The sequence below is a fragment of the Bos indicus x Bos taurus genome, chromosome 10, assembly GCF_003369695.1.
Source record: "Bos indicus x Bos taurus breed Angus x Brahman F1 hybrid chromosome 10, Bos_hybrid_MaternalHap_v2.0, whole genome shotgun sequence".
NCBI classification, from domain to species: domain Eukaryota; kingdom Metazoa; phylum Chordata; class Mammalia; order Artiodactyla; family Bovidae; genus Bos; species Bos indicus x Bos taurus.
Window position 1 is genome coordinate 93,572,400 of NC_040085.1, and position 22,200 is coordinate 93,594,599.

At 42.1% G+C, this 22,200-nt stretch overlaps 1 protein-coding gene across 1 annotated transcript in view; it reads left to right on the forward strand.

Annotated features, from left to right (window-relative positions):
- Nucleotides 1-22,200, forward strand: part of MCC (MCC, WNT signaling pathway regulator) — a 532,038-nt gene that overhangs the window by 124,753 nt on the left and 385,085 nt on the right. The window contains exon 3 of the mRNA XM_027552590.1: nt 21,589-21,803. Coding sequence (XP_027408391.1) covers nt 21,589-21,803 — 215 coding nt within the window. The remainder of the gene's footprint in view (nt 1-21,588; nt 21,804-22,200) is intronic.

A 22,200-nucleotide genomic window follows, 5' to 3' on the forward strand; every position in this document is an offset into this window, starting at 1 on the left:
ATTAGTACAACCACTGTCAAAAATAGGATACAGTTTCCTCCAAAAATTAAAAATAGAATTAACTTATGATCCAGAAATCACACTTCTGGATATATATCTGAAGAAAATGAAAGCAGTAATTTGAAAAGATATCTGCACTTCCATGTTCATTGTAGTGTTATTCACAACAGTCAAGGTATGGAAACAATCCAAGTGTCCATTGATACATGAATGGGTAAGAAGATGTGGTATATGTGTACAATGGGATAGTGTTCAACCATGAGTAAGAAGAAAATCCTACCGTTTGCAGCAACGTGGATGGACCATGATGACATTATGCCAAATGAAATAAGACCAAGATACAGCCTTCCTCAAGAAAGAAGGAAAATCTGCAACAACCTAACTTACCACCTAGAAGAATTATAAAAAGAAGAACAAAGAAAGCCCACAGTCAGCAAAAGGAAGGAAGTAAAGATCAGAGAAGAAATTAATAAAGATCAAATAATAGAAATTGTCAATGAATCCAATAGCTGGGTTTTAGAAAAGATAAACAAAACTGATAAACCTCTAACCAGACTCACCAGGAATAAAAAGCAAAGGACCCAATAAACAAAAAAGAAATGAAAGAGGAGAAAACAACAGATTCCACAGAGATTAAAAAAAAAAACTAAGGTAATACCGTAAATAGTTACATACCAACAAATTGGACAACCTAGAAGAAATGGACAAATATCTAGAAATAATACAGCCTGCCAAGACTGAGTCAAGAAAAAAGATAATTTGAAAAGATCATTAGAGGAGAAATAGAATCTGTAATTAAAAACAAACAAACAAACTTCCTGCAAATAAAAGTCCAGAACTGGATGGCTTCACTACCAAACTTAAGTTTGGAAAGACTGCTGCTGCTGCTGCTGCTGCTGCTAAGTCACTTCAGTCATGTCCAACTCTGTGCGACCCCATGGACTGTAGCCCACTAGGCTCCTCTCCCTGGGATTCTCCAGGCAAGAACACTGGAGTGGGTTGCCATTTCCTTCTCGTACCAAACATAAAAAGAACTTATGCCTATCCTTTTCAAACTACTCCAGAAAACCGAAAAGGAGGTAACATTCCCAAATTCATTCTATGAGGCCACCATGATCCTGATATGAAAAACAAAGACGACAAAAAAAGAGGTGGCGCTAGAGGGAAAGAACCTACTTGCCAATTCAGGAGACGTAAGATACGTGTGTTCAATCCTTGGTCAGAAAGATCCCCTGGAGGAGAGCATGACAACCCACTCCAGTATTCATGCCTAGGGAATCCCATGAACCAAGGAGCCTGGTGGGCTACAGTCCATAGGGTCACACAAAGTCAGACACAACTGAAGGGACTTAGCACACACACACAGGCCATTCATCTTTGATAAATCTGATGCAAAAAATCTTCAACAAAATATTTGCAAGCTGAATACAGCAATACAAAGTAGGTTCATACACCATGATCAAGTTGTAGTAATTCCAGGGCTGCTAGAATTGTTCAACATAAGCAGATGAATCATTGTGGTACACCACATTAGCAAAAAGGAAGACAGACACTGCATGATCGTCTCAATAGATGCAAAAGAAGCATTTGACAAAATTCAACATCCCTGTATGACAAAAACCCTCATCAACACGGATATCAATTCAGTTCTGTTCAGTTCAGTCGCTCTGTCCTATCTGACTTTTTATGACCCCATGGACTGCAGCACACCAGGCCTTCTGTCCCTCACCAACTCCCAGAGTTTACCCAAACTCATGTCCATTGAGTTAGTGATGCCATCCAACCATCTCATGGTTCTCCTTCTGCCCTGAATCTTTCCCAGTATCAGGGTCTTTTCAAATGAGTCAGCTCTTTGCATAAGGTGGCCAAAGTATTGGAGTTTCAGCTTCAACATTAGTCCTTCCAAAGAACACCCAGGACTGATCTCCTTTAGGATGGACTGGTTGGATCTCCTTGCAGTTCAAGGGACTCTCGAGAGTCTTCTCCAACACCACAGTTCAAAAGCATCAATTCTTTGGTGCTCAGCTTTCTTTATAGTCCAACTCTCACATCCATACATGACTACTGGAAAAACCATAGCTTTGACTAAATGGACCTTTATTGGCAAAGTAATGTCTCTGCTCTTGGATATGCTATCTAGGTTGGTCATAACTTTCCTTCCAAGGAGTAAGCATCTTTTAATTTCATGGCCACAGTCAACATGGGTATAGAGGGAATATATTGCAACATAATAAGGTCCATTTATAACAGATGAGGCTTCCTGGGGCTTCCCTGATAGCTCAGTTGGTAAAGAATCCGCCTGCAATGCAGGATACCCCACTTCAATTCCTGGGTTGGGAAGATCCACTGAAAAAGGGATAGGCTACCCTCTCCAATATTCTTGGCTTCCCTTGTGGTTTAGCTGGTAAAGAATCCACCTGCAGTGCGGGAGACCTGGGTTCAATCCCTGGGTTGGGAGGATCCCCTGGAGAAGGGAAAGGCTACCCACTCCACTATTCTGGCCTGGAGAACTTAATGGATTTATAGTCCATGGGGTTGCAAAGAGTCAGACACGACTGAGTGACTTTCACTTTCATAATAGATGTACAACCAACATAATGCTCAATGGTGAAAAGCTGAAAGCCTCCCTGATAAATTCAGGAACAAGACAAGGATGCCTCCTATCACTGCTTCTGTTTAACATAGTATGAGAAGTCCTAGACACAGAAATCAGTTTATTTATATGTATATATATACTCTCTGCCTTTGGGTACTTTGGTAGAAAAGCCAGAAACACTGTTTTAAAGGGTCCCTTTAAAAGTGTATGACCCTTGGAACTTCTTTCTCTTCTAATTTGTTTTCTTGAGCTGTTTAAAGGCTCTTGACATTTGAGTGACAACTGCCATGGTGCCAGATAGTAACCTACAGAGCCCATCAGGGTCCAGGAGTCCAGAGGACCTAAGGCCACCCAAACACTGTGAAGATCACTATTAAGGGCATTTTCTGAAGTGGCTATTGTGATGGCTTTGGCATTAAAAAAATAATAATAATAAGAGGGTAGAAGTTCCATCTCAGCATGTACAAGGAAGCAATCCTCCTGGAATATCTTGATTATCCAGCAGCAGAAACAGCACTTTGCCAACAAAGGGCCATATAGTCAAAGCTATGGTTTTTCTAGTAGTCATGTGTGGATGTGAGAGTTGGACCGTAGAGAAGGCTGAGTGCTGAAGAATTGATGCTTTCAAACTGTGATGCTGGAGAAGACTCTCCAGAGTCTCTTGGACAGCAAGGAAATCAAACTAGTCAATCCTAAAGGAAATCAACCCTGAATATTTATTGGAAGGACCTGTGCTAAAGCTGAAGCTCCAGTACTTTGGTCAACTGATGCAAAGAGCTGACTCAGTGGAAAAGACCTTGATGCTGGGAAAGATTGAGGGTAGGAGGAGAAGGGGGTGACAGATGGTCGGGTGGCATCACTGACTCAATGGACATGAGTTTTAAGCAAACTTCGGGAGACAGTGAAGGACAGGGAGGTCTGGCGTGCTGCAGTCCATGGGGTCACAAAGAGTCAGACATGACTGGGCGACTAAACAACAAAGCTTGTATTTGGCAAATCTTGCTTTCAAATTATGACCGTAATTAAGGATATAGCATAGTAATGTTCTCACAGATTTAGAAACCTGAAGATCAACAGCATCCATTAAAACAAAACATACTCATTTCCCCAAACCTGGGAAAGTATGAAACACTAAAATAGAAAATCCGTCTGGGTTTAGTCTGAGAAGTCATGTCATTTACCATGAAGAGACTATAAGAGATCTTCTCAATAAGATAGTGTGATAGGATATTTAAATCGTTTCTCCTCCCATCCCCAGCATCACCAAGTTATGTCTTCATGGGTTGTTTAAGGTGTTCTGTATTCTCAGAAGATTGAAGACACGTTAAAATATAAGTACAAAACAGCTGACAAAAACAAAGACAGGGAATGGTTTTGGCATCATCTGAGACAGTGAGAATGATCAAGTAATTTGTACGTTATTTTTCTATCAGAATGAAAATGTTTCTGTAGTGAGTATATTTGAACCTCAGCTGTGTGTATATGTGGGTGTGCATGTAAACTTTAAATTCTGCCATTAAGGTGTCAAGTTCTCTTTATGACACACTGGCTTTCATCTCTCCATTCTGCAGTCACTGCAGGCAGAAGAAAGAAAATTTGGTATATTTCTTTTTCAGACTTCTAAGCAAGCATGCATAAGATCACTGGATTATTGTGTATTTCTTGAGATGTTAAATATTTTAGATTTCTTTTGCAGATTACTACCTCATGGAATAAAATACGCTGTTCTGTGGTGGTCTAAATTCTTGCGAGATGATGTCTGAAGTAGTGCTCATTCTATTTTGCTTCCTGATTTTGTTTTTTATGAACATTTCAAGCTATTTGATGCTACTCTTTTTGAATATATTGTTTTAGCCTCCTTCCCACTGGCATTAATCATTTCATTTTAGTTAGCTTAGAACAGAGTTCATGGAAATCCAGGTGTATTTATCTCAGGTGGTAATCCTAACATGAATGGTGCCACTGATTACCTGTGTTGATTGTATCTTTTGAACCACATAGAATGCAATAAAACTGTTCATCTATTTTTTCTCCAGCATGAATTAACTGCAGCAGTTCATTAAGTGTCACTGTTTTTACGGGATGTTGAAGCCATTACAATTTCAGTGGCAGTGATTTTACAACTTGGCATGATTTTAGATACTTTTCATGGAATAAAAATGATTAGTTGGCTGAGATAAAGGCTCAGTATGCTCACAGAAAGTGTTTAGTTTGGCCAGTCTATTTCATTGTCCATTGTTCATTCTAGAGAAGCTGTCACTCAACATTTTAACAACAAAAAGCTCAGGAAGGCTTACTTTGCTTCCTGTTTTATCTTTTATAAAATTACTGCAAGTTCACAGGAGAATATAAATGAAAGGGTATTAATAAATGACTGTTTAAATCAGTTAAATTTTTATGGTTGTTTCAGAAGAATTTTGTATGGTTTCCAGTTGATCCATTTAAGTTTGCTATCTACAAGAAAATCTAGTTGAAGGAGAATTTAATCCAATACCTTGTATATTTATTTAGCTCTCATTTATAAATGCTTATCAGTCAGTTCTATATAAATTTTAATGCAAAAAAAATAACATGTCAAACTTCTCTCTTCGTATTTATAGTGTTTTCTTTGGTTTATCTGATTTAAGAAGTACTTGATAAGATTTTGCTCTTAAATTATTACTATAAGATTATAGCACAGAGACTCTGTTAAATACCATCGAGTTTCACCGTCTGTTTAGTATAGATGAGGAAGTGGAGAACTGAAGGGTTGAATGATAATTGTCAGGTCACAGAGTTAGTTGGTGGCATGGCTGGGACTAGCCTGGACCTCTCCTGGCTCCTAGATCATTTTCCTGCTAATTCACACTGCTGCATTCTTTCCTTTTTTTCTCTTTCTGTATTAACAAAAACTTAGAATTCCAACCGGAAAAGGCAACGGCACCCCACTCCAGTACTCTTGCCTGGAAAATCCCATGGACGGAGGAGCCTGGTAGGCTGCAGTCCATGACGTCACACAGAGTCGGACATGACTGAAGTGACTTAGTAGCAGCAGCAGCAGAATTCCAATGGCACCCCACTCCAGTACTCTTGCCTGGAAAATCCCACGAACGGAGGAGCCTGGTAGGCTGCAGTCCATGAGGTCACACAGAGTCGGACATGACTGAAGCGACATAGTAGCAGCAGCAGCAGAATTCCAATGGCACCCCACTCCAGTACTCTTGCCTGGAAAACCCCATGGACGGAGGAGCCTGGAAGGCTGCAGTCCATGGGGTCGCTGAGTGTCAGACACTACTGAGCAACTTCCCTTTCACTTTTCACTTTCATACACTGGAGAAGGAAATGGCAACCAACTCCAGTGTTCTTGCCTGGAGAATCCCAGGGATGGGGGAGCCTGGTGGGCTGCCGTCTATGGGGTCGCACAGAGTTGGACACGACTGAAGCGACTTAGCAGCAGCAGCAGGATTGTTTGCTTTTCTGTTAGTAACTTCTAGGTAGAGATTTAGAACTCTGAACTTCCTTAACTCCTGAAGAGTAAGTTTAGTTACTAATCTAACCTATTTCAGTTGCTTTAATGTCAAAACCATCGCAGTCAGAATGCTTTTATTTTTTTAACACACTTTGCCTTTCAAATTAGACTATGTTATTGTTCAAGGGATTTTTCACTTAATTGGATAACAGTAACTGTTAGTGTTATTTGCAAAACTGTTATTTATAACAATAACTAGGTCTAGAATCTAATGGTGTAAACATTAACATTTTCACTTTGCCTTTTGTATGTCAACTCAACTGACAAAGATTTGAACAACTCAGTTAATAAGCTTGACTTAGTGGTAATATAAGGGGCTTCCCTGGTGGCTCAGATGGTAAAGAATCTGCCTGCAGTGCAGGAGACCTAGGTTTGATTCTCATGTTGGGAAGATCCCCTGGAGAAGGGAATGGCTACCCACTCCAGTATTCTGGCCTGGAGAATTGCATGAGCCTGGCAGGCTACAGTCCATGGGGTCACAAAGAATTGGACACGGCTGAGTGACTTTCACTCATTCACTCAGTGATAATATAAACTCTTCCCTGGTGGCTCAGTGGTAAAGAATCTGCCTGCAAATGCAGGAGTTCGATCCCTGTGTCAGTAAGATCCCCTATAAGAAGGAAATGGCAACCCACTCCAATATTCTTCCCTGGAAACTATCCCATGGACAGAAGAGCCTGGAGGCCTACAGAAGAATTGGGCACGATTTAGCAACTTAGAACAACAAATGCCCACTCCACACAACAATTGTAAGATATACTTTTTTTTTCAAGCATACATGGAACATTTGTAAAATTTGATCACGTCTAGGCCATAAAACCAGTTTCAACAAATTTAAAAGGATTGAAATAACATAGATCATGTGTTCTGAATATAATACAGTGAATCTATAAATCAAAACACTATGGAAACACCATATGATAGGAAATTAAGGAACATACTATGAAATAGTTCATGGATCTAAGACAAAATTATGAACATTTCAAAAGAATTTGAATTGGAAGATTATGAAAATATCAATTGAAATGCAGCACTTAGAGGAAGTTTTATAGCTTTTAATGCATATATTAGAAGATAAAAGGAAAAGGGCTGGTGAGCATCCATGCCAAGAATTTAGAAAGAGAACAGCAAAATAAACACAGGTAGAAGAGAAGAGAGGATATAATAAAGGCAAGAACCAAAATCAATGAAATTGAAAACAAGTACACAATTTTGAGGCACAGAATAGACTAAAGATGGTTTTTCTAAAAAGATGTGTGAAATTTATAACTTCCTTGGCGGGGGGCATTTGCCCTGGTGGCTCAGAGGTTAAAGCGTCTGCCTGCAATGCAGGAGACTTGGGATCGATCCCTGAGTCTGGAAGATCCCCTGGAGAAGGAGATGGCAACCCACTCCAGTATTCTTGCCTGAAGAATCCCATGGATGGAGGAGCCTGGTGGGCTACAATCCATGGGGTCGCAAAAGTCGGACACGACTGAGCAACTTCACTTTCTTTCACTTTCTTGGTTGTGGGGGAGGGGGAATGCTAAAGTGAAAAAAAGATAAGGCAAATAGTTGTTAAGGTAAAAAATGAAAAATAAAGAGATGGAAAAAAGTGAAAAATAAAAATAAAGAGAGCAGGGATTGAATACTGAGTGGTAAAGTTTTTTGCCAAGTAGGCAACCCGATCAATCATGGATTCCAAGATTCTCTAGGTTGAGGCTGGAGGAAAAGACCATGAACTCTCCTGGTACAGTATTAGGAATGCAAAGTACCTGGGTGCTGTCTATTGGCAGTATCTGGGTTTGTCAGTCGGCTGTGCACTCGGCTGGCTGAAGGTCATGTGGCATGTTTGTAGGGCGTCCAGGGGCCTCTGATTTGCACACGTAGCAACTGAGTCAAGATCATGTCACCCAACTAAGTCCACCCTGTTGGCAGGCTAAGTAGTCAAATAAAGACTTATTATACCCAATATCAGGGCTTTTCTGCTGGCTCAGATGGTAAAGAATCTGCCTGAAATGCAGGAGACCTGGGTTCAATCCCTGGATCAGGAAGATCTCCTAGAGAAAGGAATGGCAACCCACTCCTATATTCTTTTCTGGAGAACTCCATGGACAGAAGAGCCTGGCAGGCTATAGTCCAGTTCAGTTCAGTTCAGTCGCTCAGTCATGTCCAACTCTTTGTGACCCCGTGAATTGCAGCACACCAAGCCTCCCTGTCCATCACCAACTCCCAGAGTTCACCCAGACTCACGTCCATCCAGCCATCTCATCCTCTGTCATCCCCTTCTCCTCCTGCCCCCAATCCCTCCCATCATCAGAGTCTTTTCCAATGAGTCAACTCTTCACATGAGGTGGCCAAGGTACTGGAGTTTCAGCTTTAGCATCATTCCTTCCAAAGAAATCCCAGGGCTGATCTCCTTCAGAATGGACTGGTTGGATCTCCTTGCAGTCCAAGGGACTCTCAAGAGTCTTCTCCAACACACAGTTCAAAAGCATCAATTCGTCGGTGCTCAGCCTTCTTCACAGTCCAACTCTCATGTCCATTGATGACCACAGGAAAAACCATAGCCTTGACTAGACGGACCTTTGTTGGCAAAGTAATGTCTCTGCTTTTGAATATGCGATCTAGGTTGGTCATAACTTTCCTTCCAAGGAATAAGCGTCTTTTAATTTCATGGCTGCAGTCACCATCTGCAGTATTTTTGGAGCCCCAAAAAATAAAGTCTGACACTGTTTCCACTGTTTCCCCATCTAGTTCCCATGAAGTGATGGGACCAAATGCTATGATCTTCGTTTTCTGAATGTTGAGCTATAAGCCAACTTTTTCACTCTCCACTTTCACTTTCATCAAGAGGCTTTTTAGTTCCTCTTCACTTTCTGCCATAAGGGTGGTGTCATCTGCATATCTGAGGTTATTGATATTTCTCTCAGAAATCTTGATTCCAGCTTGTGCTTCTTCCAGTCCAGCGTTTCTCATGATGTACTCTGCATATAAGTTAAATAAGCAGGGTGACAATATACAGCCTGACATACTCCTTTTCCAATTTGGAACCAGTCTGTTGTTCCATGTCCAGTTCTAACTGTTGCTTCCTCACCTGCATACAAATTTCTCAAGAGGCATATCAGATAGTATGGTATTCCCATCTCTTTCAGAATTTCCCACAGTTTACTGTGATCCACACAGTCAAAAACTTTGGCATAGTCAATAAAGCAGACACAGATGTTTTTCTGGAACTCTCTTGCTTTTTCCATGATCCAGTGGATGTTGCCAATTTGATCTCTGGTTCCTCTGCCTTTTCTAAAACCAGCTTGAACATCAGGAAGTTCACGGTTCACATATTGCTGAAGCCTGGCTTGGAGAATTTTGAGCGTTACTTTACTAGCGTGTGAGATGAGTGCAATTGTGTAGTAGTTTGAGCATTCTTTGGCATTGCCTTTCTTTGGGATTGGAATGAAAACTGACCTTTTCCAGTCCTGTGGCCACTGCTGAGTTTTCCAAATTTGCTGGCATATTGAGTGTAGCACTTTCATAGCATCATCTTTCAGGATTTGAAATAGCTCAACTGGTATTCCATCACCTCCACTAGCTTTGTTTGTAGTGATGCTTTCTAAGGCCCACTTGACTTCACATTCCAGGATGTCTGGCTCTAGGTCATTGGTCACACCATCATGATTATCTGGGTCGTAAAGATCTTTTTTGTACAGTTCTTCTGTGTATTCTTGCCACCTCTTCTTAATATCTTCTGCTTCTGTTAGGTCCATACCATTTCTGTCCTTTATCGAGCCCATCTTTGCATGAAGTGTTCCCTTGGTATATCTAATTTTCTTGAAGAGATCTCTAGTCTTTCCCATTCTGTTGTTTTCCTCTGTTTCTTTGCATTGATTGCTGAAGAAGGCTTTCTTATCTCTTCTTGCTATTCTTTGGAACTCTGCATTCAGATGCTCATATCTTTCCTTTTCTCCTTTGCTTTTCACTTCTCTTCTTTTCACAGCTATTTGTAAGGCCTCCCCAGACAGCCATTTTGCTTTTTTGCATTTCTTTTCCATGGGGATGGTCTTCATCCCTGTCTCCTGTACAATGTCATGAACCTCATTCCATAGCTCATCAGGCACTCTATCTATCAGATCTAGGCCCTTAAATCTATTTGTCACTTCCACTGTATAATCATAAGGGATTTGATTTAGGTCATACCTGAATGGTCTATTAGTGGTTTTCCCTACTTTCTTCAATTTAAGTCTGAATTTGGCAATAAGGAGTTCATGATGTGAGCCACAGTCAGCTCCTGGTCTTGTTTTTGCTGACTGTATACAGCTTCTCCATCTTTGGCTGCAAAGAATATAATCAATCTGATTTCAGTGTGACCATCTGGTGATGTATAGAGTCTTCTCTTGTGTTTTTGGAAGAGGGTGTTTGGTATGACCAGTGCATTTTCTTGGCAAAACTCTATTAGTCTTTTCCCTGCTTCATTCCGTATTCCAAGGCCAAATTTGCCTGTTACTCCAGCTATCTCTTGACTTCCTACTTTTGCATTCCAGTCCCCTGTAATGAAAAGGACATCTTTTTGGGGTGTTAGTTCTAAAAGGTCTTGTAGGTCTTCATAGAACCATTCAACTTCAGCTTCTTCAGCGTTACTGGTTGGGGCATAGACTTGGATTACTATGATATTGAATGGTTTGCCTTGGAAACGAACAGAGATCATTCTGTCGTTTTTGAGATTGCATCCAAGTACTGCATTTCAGACTCTTTTGTTGACCATGATGGCTACTCCATTTCTTCTGAGGGATTCCTGCCCGCAGTAGTAGATATAATGGTCATCTGAGTTAAATTCACCCATTCCAGTCCATTTGAGTTCACTGATTCCTAGAATGTTGACATTCACTCTTGCCATCTCTTGTTTGACCACTTCCAATTTGCCTTGATTCATGGACCTGACATTCTAGGTTGCTATGCAGTATTGCTCTTTACAGCATCAGACCTTGCTTCTATCACCAATCACATCCACAGCTGGGTATTGTTTTTGCTTTGGCTCCATCCCTTCATTCTTTCTGGAGTTATTTCTCCACTGATCTCCAGTAGCATATTGGGCACCTACTGACCTGGGTAGTTCCTCTTTCAGTATCCTATCATTTTGCCTTTTCATACTGTTCATGGGGTTCTCAAGGCAAGAATACTGAAGTGGTTTGCCCTTCCCTTCTCCAGTGGACCACATTCTGTCAGATCTCTCCACCATGACCTGCCCATCTTGGGTTGCCCCATGGGCATGGCTTAGTTTCATTGAGTTAGACAAAGCTGTGGTCCTAGTGTGATTAGATTGACTAGTTTTCTGTGTATGGTTTCAGTGTGTCTGCCCTCTGATGCCCTCTTGCAACACCTACCGTCTTACTTGGGTTTCTCTTACCTTGGGCGTGGGGTATCTCTTCACAGCTGTTCCAGCAAAGCACAGCCACTGCTCCTTACCTTGGACGAGGGGTATCTCACTGCCGCCCTTCCTGACCTTCAACGTGGGATAGCTCCTCTAGGCCCTCCTGCACCCGCGCAGCCATGGCTCCTTGGGCGTGGGGTTGGCCCTCCCTGCCGCCGCCCCTGGCCTCAGGCTTGGGGGCATGGGGTAGCTCCTCCAAGCCGCCGCCCCTGACCTCGGTCAAGGGGTAACTCCTCTCATCGCTGCCGCTGACCTCGGACGCGGGGTAGCTCCTCTCAGCCGCACCCCCCCCCCCCCCCCCCCGCAACCTCGGACGTGAGGTAGCTCCTCTCAGCCATTCCTGCACCGTCTCAGCCCAGCACTCTCGGCCGCTGCCCCTACCTCGGACATGGGGACCTCCTGGCTTCTGCCCCTGACCTCGGATGTGGGGTAGCTCCTCTCGGCCGCCTGCACTTAGTGCGCCGGTCGCGGCCACGCTATAGTCCATGGGGTCGCAAAGAGTCAAGCATGACTGAGCAACTGACACTTTTTCACTTTTCATAACCAATATCAGGAGTGAAAAAAAGACATTGTTACAGTCAGAAAAAGAAAAAGAAAATATTATAAATAGCTTTCTGCTGATATACTTAAAAGTTTAGAAAACATAAGGAAATTTCCAGAAAGTAGAGCTTACTAAAACTGATTCATTAAGGGATATAAAATATGAATAGTTTTATAACTAGTAATGAAATTAAAACAGTAATTAAAAAAAAAAAATCTTTCCACAGAGAACACTTGAGGCCCAGTCAACTTCACCAGCACGGTCTACCTAACACTGAAGTGAAGTGAAGTGAAAGTGGCTCAGTTGTGTCTGACTCTTTGTGACCCCATGGACTATACAGTCCATGGGATTCTCCAGGCCAGAATACTGGAGCAGGTAGCCTTTCCCTTCTCCAGGGGATCCTCCAAACCCAGGGATTGAACACAGGTCTCTCGTGTTGCAGGTGGATTCTTTACCAGCTGATCCACTAGGGAAGCCCAAGAATACTGAAATGGGTAGCCTGTCCCTTCGCCAGTGGATCTTCCCGACCCAGGAATTGAACTGGGGTCGCCTGCATTGCAGGCAGATCCTTTACCAACTGAGCTACCAGGGAAGCACACCTAACACTGAAAGAGCAATTAGCTCCAGTCTCACATAAACTTACATATAACCTGATACCAAAGCATGACAAGTACAGGGAAAGAGAAATCATAGGCCAGTTTTACTTTTGAACAGAGATGTAAAAATTGTAAATAAAATGCTAGCAAATCAAAATCAATAATACGTAAACAAGATAGCACATATTTTGACTATGTTGTATTTGTCTCTCGAATGTAAACTTGCTTTAACATTAGAAAATTAATATAATCTATCCTATTTTAAAAGCTTAAATAAAAATCGCCAACTTTTCAGTAATAAAGAATAAAAGAATTCTGTTTTTTTCACTGAGAAGCTAGAATCACCATTTACTTTTTGTACTCCTATTTGCATATTCCCCACCCTGGCATTTTCCCATTTTGATCAGACTAATTTTCATCCAGAAACATGAGGACCCCTATGGGGCATGCCGATAAGGCACATGTATGATTCTTCTCACTACAGAGAACAGGTCCAGATTAGCATTATCCCCATTTAGTCTTATGATACTTAAAAATCAGTGACTACCAAGGGCTTACTGAATACACGGTCCATTAATACGTCTTGTAAGAGAAGGATAAATTGATCCAAAATATGATCTCTGCCTTCTAACCAAGAGAGACAAAATCTTTAAAAAAATCTTGAACTCTTGTAGACTGTAGGTGTTAGCCCCCCAATTCCAAGCCAGCCTCAGTGTCAAGTGAAACTTAATTAACCCTTCTTTACTCCAGTGCTTCCCCATTTTAACATACTTTCCCTAAAATCCCTTTTGAATTCTTTAGCCCTGAATTACCACCAACTTGCTATTGCCTTCATATGTCCAGTTTAGACAAATCAAGATAAGATGCCAAATATTATTTTTAATTTTTTAAAAGGTTGAAGATGATTACCTCAGCATCTTTATTCATTGCTGAAGGGAAGACACTTTGCTTTTTATATTAAATTTGGTGAACAACAGAATAGTAGACTCTCAAGCTGAAGAATTTTAAAAGCTATTTGTTCCAGCTATCCCTTTGACTGTTCCTAACCTCTCTCCCATTTAGTGTTCTCAAGCCTTTACTTAAACACATCAAGGACTGTTGAACTTGCTTGTACAGAGTGGAACATTAAGAATTATCCACTAATGATGATGATGTTGATAAGTGTACTCCAATAAAAAAAATGCATTTCTTCATTTCTTTCTTTCTTGTCACCTGTCAGTAGTTTTGGGGTTTTGAGTAGCTTGGGGAAGGGAGTTGCATTTCAAAATGCGTCCTCCACTCTAATGTGCCACAGAAATTCAGTGCATTGTCCTCAGAGAGGACACGTGATCTGTATTCAAAATAGAACACTAATAGGCTCACTTCCTAAAGATTGCCAAAGGCCAAAGAACTGACTTTTATCACCAGGGAGATAATATTATTTACCTCCCCTTAGTAAGATATGTGCTTCGAATTACTTTTTGTTTTTTCCCAGAAGGACACAGGTTCTTTTAGCTATCCTTTTCTACCCAATTCTCCTTGAAACCACAGACACAGATTTTAAGATAGTCAGCCTGTGTTTGCAATGTAATTTGTACTGGAGAAAGCTAGAGGCCCTCATGGGAATTAAGCTCCTGAATTTTATACCAAGAGTTGACATTAATAAATGACCAAAGACTCATATGGTGCTTCTGCTTTGGACTAAATGATTTACTACTGCTTTTGTTGATGTCAGTATTATCTAGGAATTGTAAACGTGCCATGATGGGGACAGCTGACACCTGGCTGTCAATTTGTTCAAATCCACTGTGCTTCTTTCTGTTGGTATGTTAGGTCTCAATTCAGAAAGGTAGCTGCTTCCAGTTAAAAGGAGTATTTTCTCTCTTGCCACTGAGGGTAATAAATTAGGGAGTTCTCTCTAAACAATCCACATAAATGCCAGATTAATGAGCACTAAATACGAACAGTATCACAAACACTGTTAGTACATGTTTCAGGATCCCCTAAATGCTCTGTGTTATCACCTGCCTGTGATGTGATGAGAAGCCTCTGACGTTCAAATGAAGGATGGAAAAGAAAGAACTAGAGGTAGAAAACAGGAGTGGTTAGGATGGCCAGAGAACAAGTCTGATGAATAAATGTCTACTCTGCCCTTGCTGCCACCACTGCTGGGCTGGACAGATTTCCTCATGGTTCTGGCCACATGGGAGAAGGCAATGGCACCCCACTCCAGTACTCTTGCCTGGAGAATCCCATGGATGGAGGAGCCTGGTAGGCTGCAGTCCATGGGGTCTCGAAGAGTCGGATACAACTGAGCGACTTCACTTTCACTTTTCACTTTCACGCATTGGAGAAGGAAATGGCAACCCACTCCAGTGTGCTTGCCTGGAGAATCCCAGGGATGGGGGAGCCTGGTGGGCTGCCATCTATGGGGTCACACAGAGTCGGACATGACTGAAGCAACTTAGCAGCAGCAGCAGCTGGCCACATGTTTTGGGAAGGCCAGGTGTCCTCTGGATACGAGTTGGCCAAGTAGAAAAGAGGAAACAAAGTCTATCAAACCTGATACCCAGAGACTTTGACTTATTAATGGAATATTCCATTCTCAGGGAAACATAACTTTGGCCCTGATCTAATGGGCTATTTTCATTGTCTTTAATGCTGATATTAAGTATACTACAAAGCTATTGGTGACATTTTAGTCATAGGTTAGGTGTCAAAGATGTATTTTTTAAGAACTGGTCATTTTAACAGGTACCTTTCAGAACCTGGGTGGTATACAATTTCCCTCATGTGTTTGTTCCCTATTGTCCAAAATGGATTACAGATAACTAAAATCATGAGCTGTGGCCAGATAATTGCTCACATTTCTTGGTCAGTTTGTCATATACCAGGAATTGTCTGAAATGTTCTACATATTTGAATCTTAACTCTCACAACACATCTATGAAATGCATACTGTTGAGCTAGTGGTAAACAATCTGCCAGTGCAGGAGGTGTAAGAGACACAGGTTTGACCCCTGGGGATCAGGTTTGACCCAGGGGATCGATAAGATCCCCTGGAGGAAGGCATGGTAACCCTCTCCAGTATTCTTGCCTGGAGAATCCCATGGACAGAGGAGCCAGGCAGGCTGCAGTCCATTGGTCGCAAAGAGTAGGACATGACTGAAGCAAATTAACACTAGACATGCCCATTATAAAGATGAGAAAACTGAAGTTTAGGTTACATAATTTGCTTGAAGTCACATAGTTGGTCATGGTGACTCTTGACTTGACCTCAAGGAATCTGACCACAAAACCCCAGCTCTTAACCACTGTTCTATTTAAATGAGCAAAGTCTCTAAAATGAAAGAAAATATCTTTTTCTTAAAATGGAAAAAATGAATTCATTGTTCCTAGGCTGTTGATAGATCTATGTAAGATAATGTATGTAAAATTCTCAGGACAGCACCTGGTCCTTAATGGCTTTGAATAAATTTTATCATTCATGATTATTGTGTCTTTAACATAAATATCAGGTCCATCACACGTTGGTCGCCTTATTCTCACGGGGATTTGGTTCATGGAAGGTGGCATAGCGCCTTTGGTGCATAAGCATGCTAATTGCAGGCTTTAGAACCAAACCTGGGTGGCACTTTGCAAATGGGATTAAAGCCCTAGCTTGTAGCTGCCAAGTACCCAGCAGAGCAAGGATCTCAATGTTTGGCAGATTTTCTGTTCCAGCATCCTTTCTGAAAGCAGGGTTTTCCCAGTGATGTATTTTATAAACATATCAAATTGCCACTTGTTTCTTATGCTTTTCTGATAAGAGAAACATTTGGAATCTGTGTCCTGCCACATTTAAACACTAAATATTCAGCTTTTAAAAAACACATCTTACCTCTTCCTTCAGAGCACCCGAGAGGATTATGGAGGCAGACATCATGGCCTCCTTTGGTTCTCTGTGTGTAGAGATCTCTAGGCCCAGGGAGTGCTTTGGCCTTTGGTATTTAGAGGGGTGCTGTAAGTCACTTTCCTTACTAGCCTGGAGAACCTCTGCTCAGTGCTTATCATGGTCTGAATATTTTGCCCCCCCCCCCAAATTTATACATTGAAGCCCTAACCCCAATGTGTTAGTTGTCAGAGATGGAGCCTTGAGGACGGAAGAGGGGAGAACAGAGTTAGATGAGGTCATGGTGACGGCATCCTCCTGATGGGGTTAGTGTCCTTCTAAGAAGAGGCACCAGAGAGCTCATTGAGCATGGGGCACTGTAGACGATAATGGTGTCCATGTTCAGGGAAAGAAAACACAAGCCACCTCCCTGTGGTCAGTAGGCTTCTTTTGAGGTTAGCAAGAGAGTGAAAAGAGACTGGCATGAGGCTCAGGGTGGGCCTAAAAACATCAAGCACTATCATATTTCACAGAGCAAGAGTTACCAGACCTACATTTTTTGAATTTTCCCATGAGTTCTTCCAAGTTAAATGACTGATTTTGCCTCAGGATTGTTGGGTTTTGTATAGAAAAATCTAATGTGACAACAGATTGGAAGAGAGTAATGGGAATAGTCTACTGTATATTTGAGTTGAAATGCAGTTGACTTATGATGTTGTGTTAATTCCTGCTGTACAGCAAAGTGTCTTAGTTATACACATCTACTGCATTGCTTTAAAATGCACTTTGTTGTTTGTGGTCCATTTATATAGAAGCTAATATGATTGTCTTGGCTCCTTGGCAGAGGATCTGCATTCTCAGCATCACTTCAGCAAAAGTTGTTAAGGTAATAGTGTGAGGGCCTTTTGATCTTTCTGATTAGCATGGAGCTTAGCTAACCTGATGATATGACTCTGACTGAAACTGGGTTTGGGTCTGTTAATACAGCATAATAAATTCAAATGGAGCTTCCTTGGGCTGTCTAATCCAAGAAACAAAGTTCTCATAAACAACTTTGCTTAAAGAAAGAAGTTTAAGTGTATCATTTGTTTTGATTTTTTAAATTAATCTTCATGTTGCTTTTCCTGCTTAAGAAGTGAAACCCTGGGATACTACAACTGTGGGTGATTCAGCAACCCATTCAATAAATGTGTAATAAACACCAGATATGTCACAGGCTAGGGTCAGACTTTATTTTGGGGGCTCCAAAATCACTGCAGATGGTGATTGCAGCCATGAAGTTAAAAGACACTTACTCCTTGGAAGGAACATTATGACCAACCTAGATAGCATATTAAAAAGCAGAGACATTACTTTGCCAACAAAGGTCTGTCTAGTCAAGGCTTTGATTCTTCCAGTAGTCATGTGTGGATGTGAGAGTTGGACTGTGAAGAAAGCTGAGCACCGAAGAATTGATGCTTTTGAACTGTGGCATTGGAGAAGACTCTTGAGAGTCCCTTGGACTGCAAGGAGATCCAACCAGTCCATTCTAAAGGAGATCAGTCCTGGGTGTTCTTTGGAAAGAATGATGCTAAAGCTGAAACTCCAATACTTTGGCCACCTCATGTGAAGAGTTGACTCATTGGAAAATACTCTGATGCTGGGAGGGATTGGGGGCAGGAGGAGAAGGGGATGACAGAGGATGAGATGGCTGGATGGCATCACCGACTTGATGGACGTGAGTTTGAGTGAACTCTGGGAGTTGGTGATGGACAGGGAGGCCTGGTGTGCTGCAATTCATGGGGTCGCAAAGAGTCAGACATGACTGAGCGACTGAACTGAACTGACTGATGTGCAAGGTGCTAGGGATACCATAGTCAAACATAAAAGACAAGTGCCCAACCCTATGCTACTTGCCTTATGTGTGACCTACCAGGCTATCAATGATTCTACCCATTTCTGAGCTCAGTCTTCTGGCCACACATTACTGGAGCCAGGACAGAGAATGTGAGTAGGCCAGGCAGACAGAGAGCATTCAGAGGAGTATACAGAAACAGGACAAGCATTTTGAAGTCTGTGTTGAAATGGAAAGCAAAGCTGCCCTTGCAATTCAGTGAATAGACTTTAATATTAAAGTAAACTTTCAGTTCAGTTCAGTCGCTCAGTCGTGTCTGACTCTTTGCAACCCCATGACCTGCAGCACGCCAGGCCTCCCTGTCCATCACCAACTCCCGGAGTTCACCTAAACTCATGTCCATCGAGTCAGTAATGCCATCCAGCCATCTCATCCTCTGTCGTCCCCTCTCCTCCTGCCCCCAATCCTTCCCAGCATCAGAGTCTTTTCCAATGAGTCAACTCTTCGCATGAGGTGGCCAAAGTACTGGAGTTTCAGCTTTAGCATCATTCCTTCCAAAGAACACCCAGGACTGATCTCCTTCAGAATGGACTGGTTGGATCTCCTTGCAGTCCAAGGGACTCTCAAGAGTCTTCTCCAACACCACAGTTCAAAAGCATCAATTATTCGGTGCTCAGCTTTCTTCACAGTCCAACTCTCACATCCATACATGACCACTGGAAAAACCATGACCTTGACTAGATGGACCTTTGTTGGCAAAGTAATGTCTCTGCTTTTGAATATGCTATCTAGGTTGGTCATAACTTTCCTTCCAAGGAGTAAGCATCTTTTAATTTCATGGCCGCAATCACCATCTGCAGTGATTTTGGAGCCCAAAAATATAAAGTCTGACACTGTTTCTCCATCTATTTGCCATGAAGTGATGGGACCAGATGCCATGATCTTAGATTTCTGAATGTTGAGCTTTAAGCCAACTTTTTCACTCTCCTCTTTCACTTTCATCAAGAGGCTTTTTAGTTCCTCTTCACTTTCTGCCATAAGGGTGGTGTCATCTGCATATCTGAGGTTATTGATATTTCTCCTGGCACTCTTGATTCCAGCTTGTGTTTCTTCCAGCCCAGCGTTTCTCATGATGTCCTCAGCATAGAAGTTAAATAAGCAGGGTGACAATATACAGCCTTGACATACTCCTTTTCCTATTTAGAACCAGTCTGTTGTTCCATGTCCAGTTCTAGCTGTTGCTTCCTGACCTGCATACAGGTTTCTCAAGAGGCAGGTCAGGTGGTCTGGTATTCCCATCTCTTTCAGAATTTTCCACAGTTCGTGGTGATCCACACAGTCAAAGGCTTTAGCATAGTCAATAAAGCAGAAATAGATGTTTTTCTGGAACTCTCTTGCTTTTTTGATTATCCAGTGGATATTGGCAATTTGATCTCTGGTTCCTCTGCCTTTCCTAAAACCAGCTTGAACATCTGGAATTTCACAGTTCACGTATTGCTGAAGCCTGGCTTGAGGAATTTTGAGCATTCCTTTACTAGCGTGTGAGATGAGTGCAATTGTGCGGTAGTTTGAGCATTCTTTGGGCAGTTGCAAACATAACAAAATTGTTTGCTTTGGTAAAGACATGTCACCCTGCTATATATCATTGTATGAAAAGAGTGTTGGGTCAGATTGACTAAAGAAGATCAGCAGAATATGAACAATAGAGGAAAAGTATCTGAAGTGGTTGCAGACAAGACACTTTTCCTAATTACCTTGGTGAAATTCACCAGTCCCCAATAAGAGGAGATTGGAAATTCACATCAGAACCTGCTGTACATAATTTGTAGTTTTCTGTATGTAATTATACTTAAGTAAATTGTAGAGGAATCTGCATATGTTATCCTTTCGTAGTACAAATTGAATCATTTTAATGAATCCCTTTTTTTGCAATTAAAAGTCATGTATCAAGACCCACTGAAGTGAAAACTCCACAGGCAGGGCCTGCATTTCCTCATGCTCGCTGCTCTACCCCCTGCACCTAGCATGGTGTCTGTGAGCAGCCCTTTCTTTGTCAAGTTTTCTGACTGCCCAGGTCTTTTGCATACTCATCCTTCCCTTGGGAAAAGGTATCATCTTACAAATGCTATCTCCCCAAAGAGGAAACCAGAAAACACATTTCCCAGCCTTTCTTGCAGCTGAGACGGATATACGTGACTGACTTTCCACCAGCCAGCTGCACCCACAAGGGACTTCAAATCAGAAGTAAATATAAAGAAGCAAGCATCACCCCAAATCTAATTTTTTCTGGCAAAGGTAGCAACTGAAGCATCTGTCTTTCTCCTCCAGTAAGCTTTCCCCGAGCAGCCCCCATCCCTCATGAGGGCTGTTGGGTTAGACCTTCTCTAGGTTTACTTTTCACTGTACTTTTCTGTGCTGTTCTAATGGTTAGCATCTTTTATTAGGTTCTAATCTGCTGTGGTAGTTAAGGTAATCCTAATTCCTCTCCAAACCAAAAATATATGGTGAATCCAACACAAAAGAAGTTTCCTTTTCCTGATCACATAAAGGTAAAATAGTACCTGGGCTCAGCAGACAACCCTGCTGCAGGAGGTAGTTCACAGATCCAGGCATCTTCTGTCACGCAGCTTTGCCATCTGTACCACACAGCTTCCAACGGTGCCATGCCCATCTGAACCAGGCCAGAGGCAAAGGGCAGGAAGAATCACACTCTGCGGGTTTTATGAGCTAGGCTCTGCAGCTATGCTTATCACTGGTGTTCACATTCTGTTGCTGAGAGCTCAACCACGTGGCAGATACAGTCTAGCTTCCCGTAGTTTCTTCCAGGTATGTCGACACCAGAAAATGACAGTAAAGTGCTGTATCTAACTTTCTATCTTCCCACTTGCTTCCTTCCTGCTCAAATGGGGAAAAGGATGACAGAAGGCTCATCTTACAGAACACTAAATCACAGACAGCTGTAGCTGTGATCTGGCTTCCCATTTTTCGGCTCATTGGTGCTTTTCGCTAAACATTTCTGTTGGACTGGGAGAAGGCGCATTTCATTGGGTAGTTATTTCTAAATGCTTTGCCTGAAATGGCTTTTATCTCCAGGCACCCCATGTGTCACTTTGAAAGGGAAAATGCTTAGTGTGCAGCCGGGAGCCACATGTGTTCTGACATGTGGATTTCCAAATCATTGCCTCTTGGCCACCCACAGGCTAACACAGGAAACATCTCCTCTCCTCCCCACCCCCAACCCCGTCTCTTCTGGACCTAGGTGCCTTATCAGCAGCCAGGGAGAGCTGGGAGTACTACTCGGGAGCCAGGGACCTCCAGAGCCCGGACTTGCAGAGTCAGCCAGCCCTGCAGAAGCTTTTGGAGTATGGGGGAAGTTCTTTGCACCAGCAGGCTGCTGTGCTCCGCAAGCTGCTCATGAAGTCCCCGCGCTTTGGCAACTCCATAGGAGGAAGCTATCTAGAACTGGCCAACACGGTGAGTCCTTTCTGGTTCAGAGAACACATCTTTAGGCCTGGGTGGATGCCAATCTGCATATTTGAATTCTGAGCTCCAGAGGACATATCAGGTATTGTCTCTTTTTATTGAGCTAAACATTGTACCATCTCCAGCATTGCCAATAATGTTAAGTGCTCCAAATGCTTATGACTGGTGACTTCCCTTGTACTATTAAGAGCAGAGTGATTGGTTAAAAAGTGTTTTAAGTCTGTACCTTGTACGGATTTAATTTCCAGCATATCTACAATGGCTTCACCTTAATGAGAACACTTTTCTGGTATCAGACATTACAGATTAATAGGATGTAATCCTCTGTGCTCCCCAACTTGGACTTTACTCGTTTGAAAAAGAAAATGCTTCATTGAAAGTTTGATCA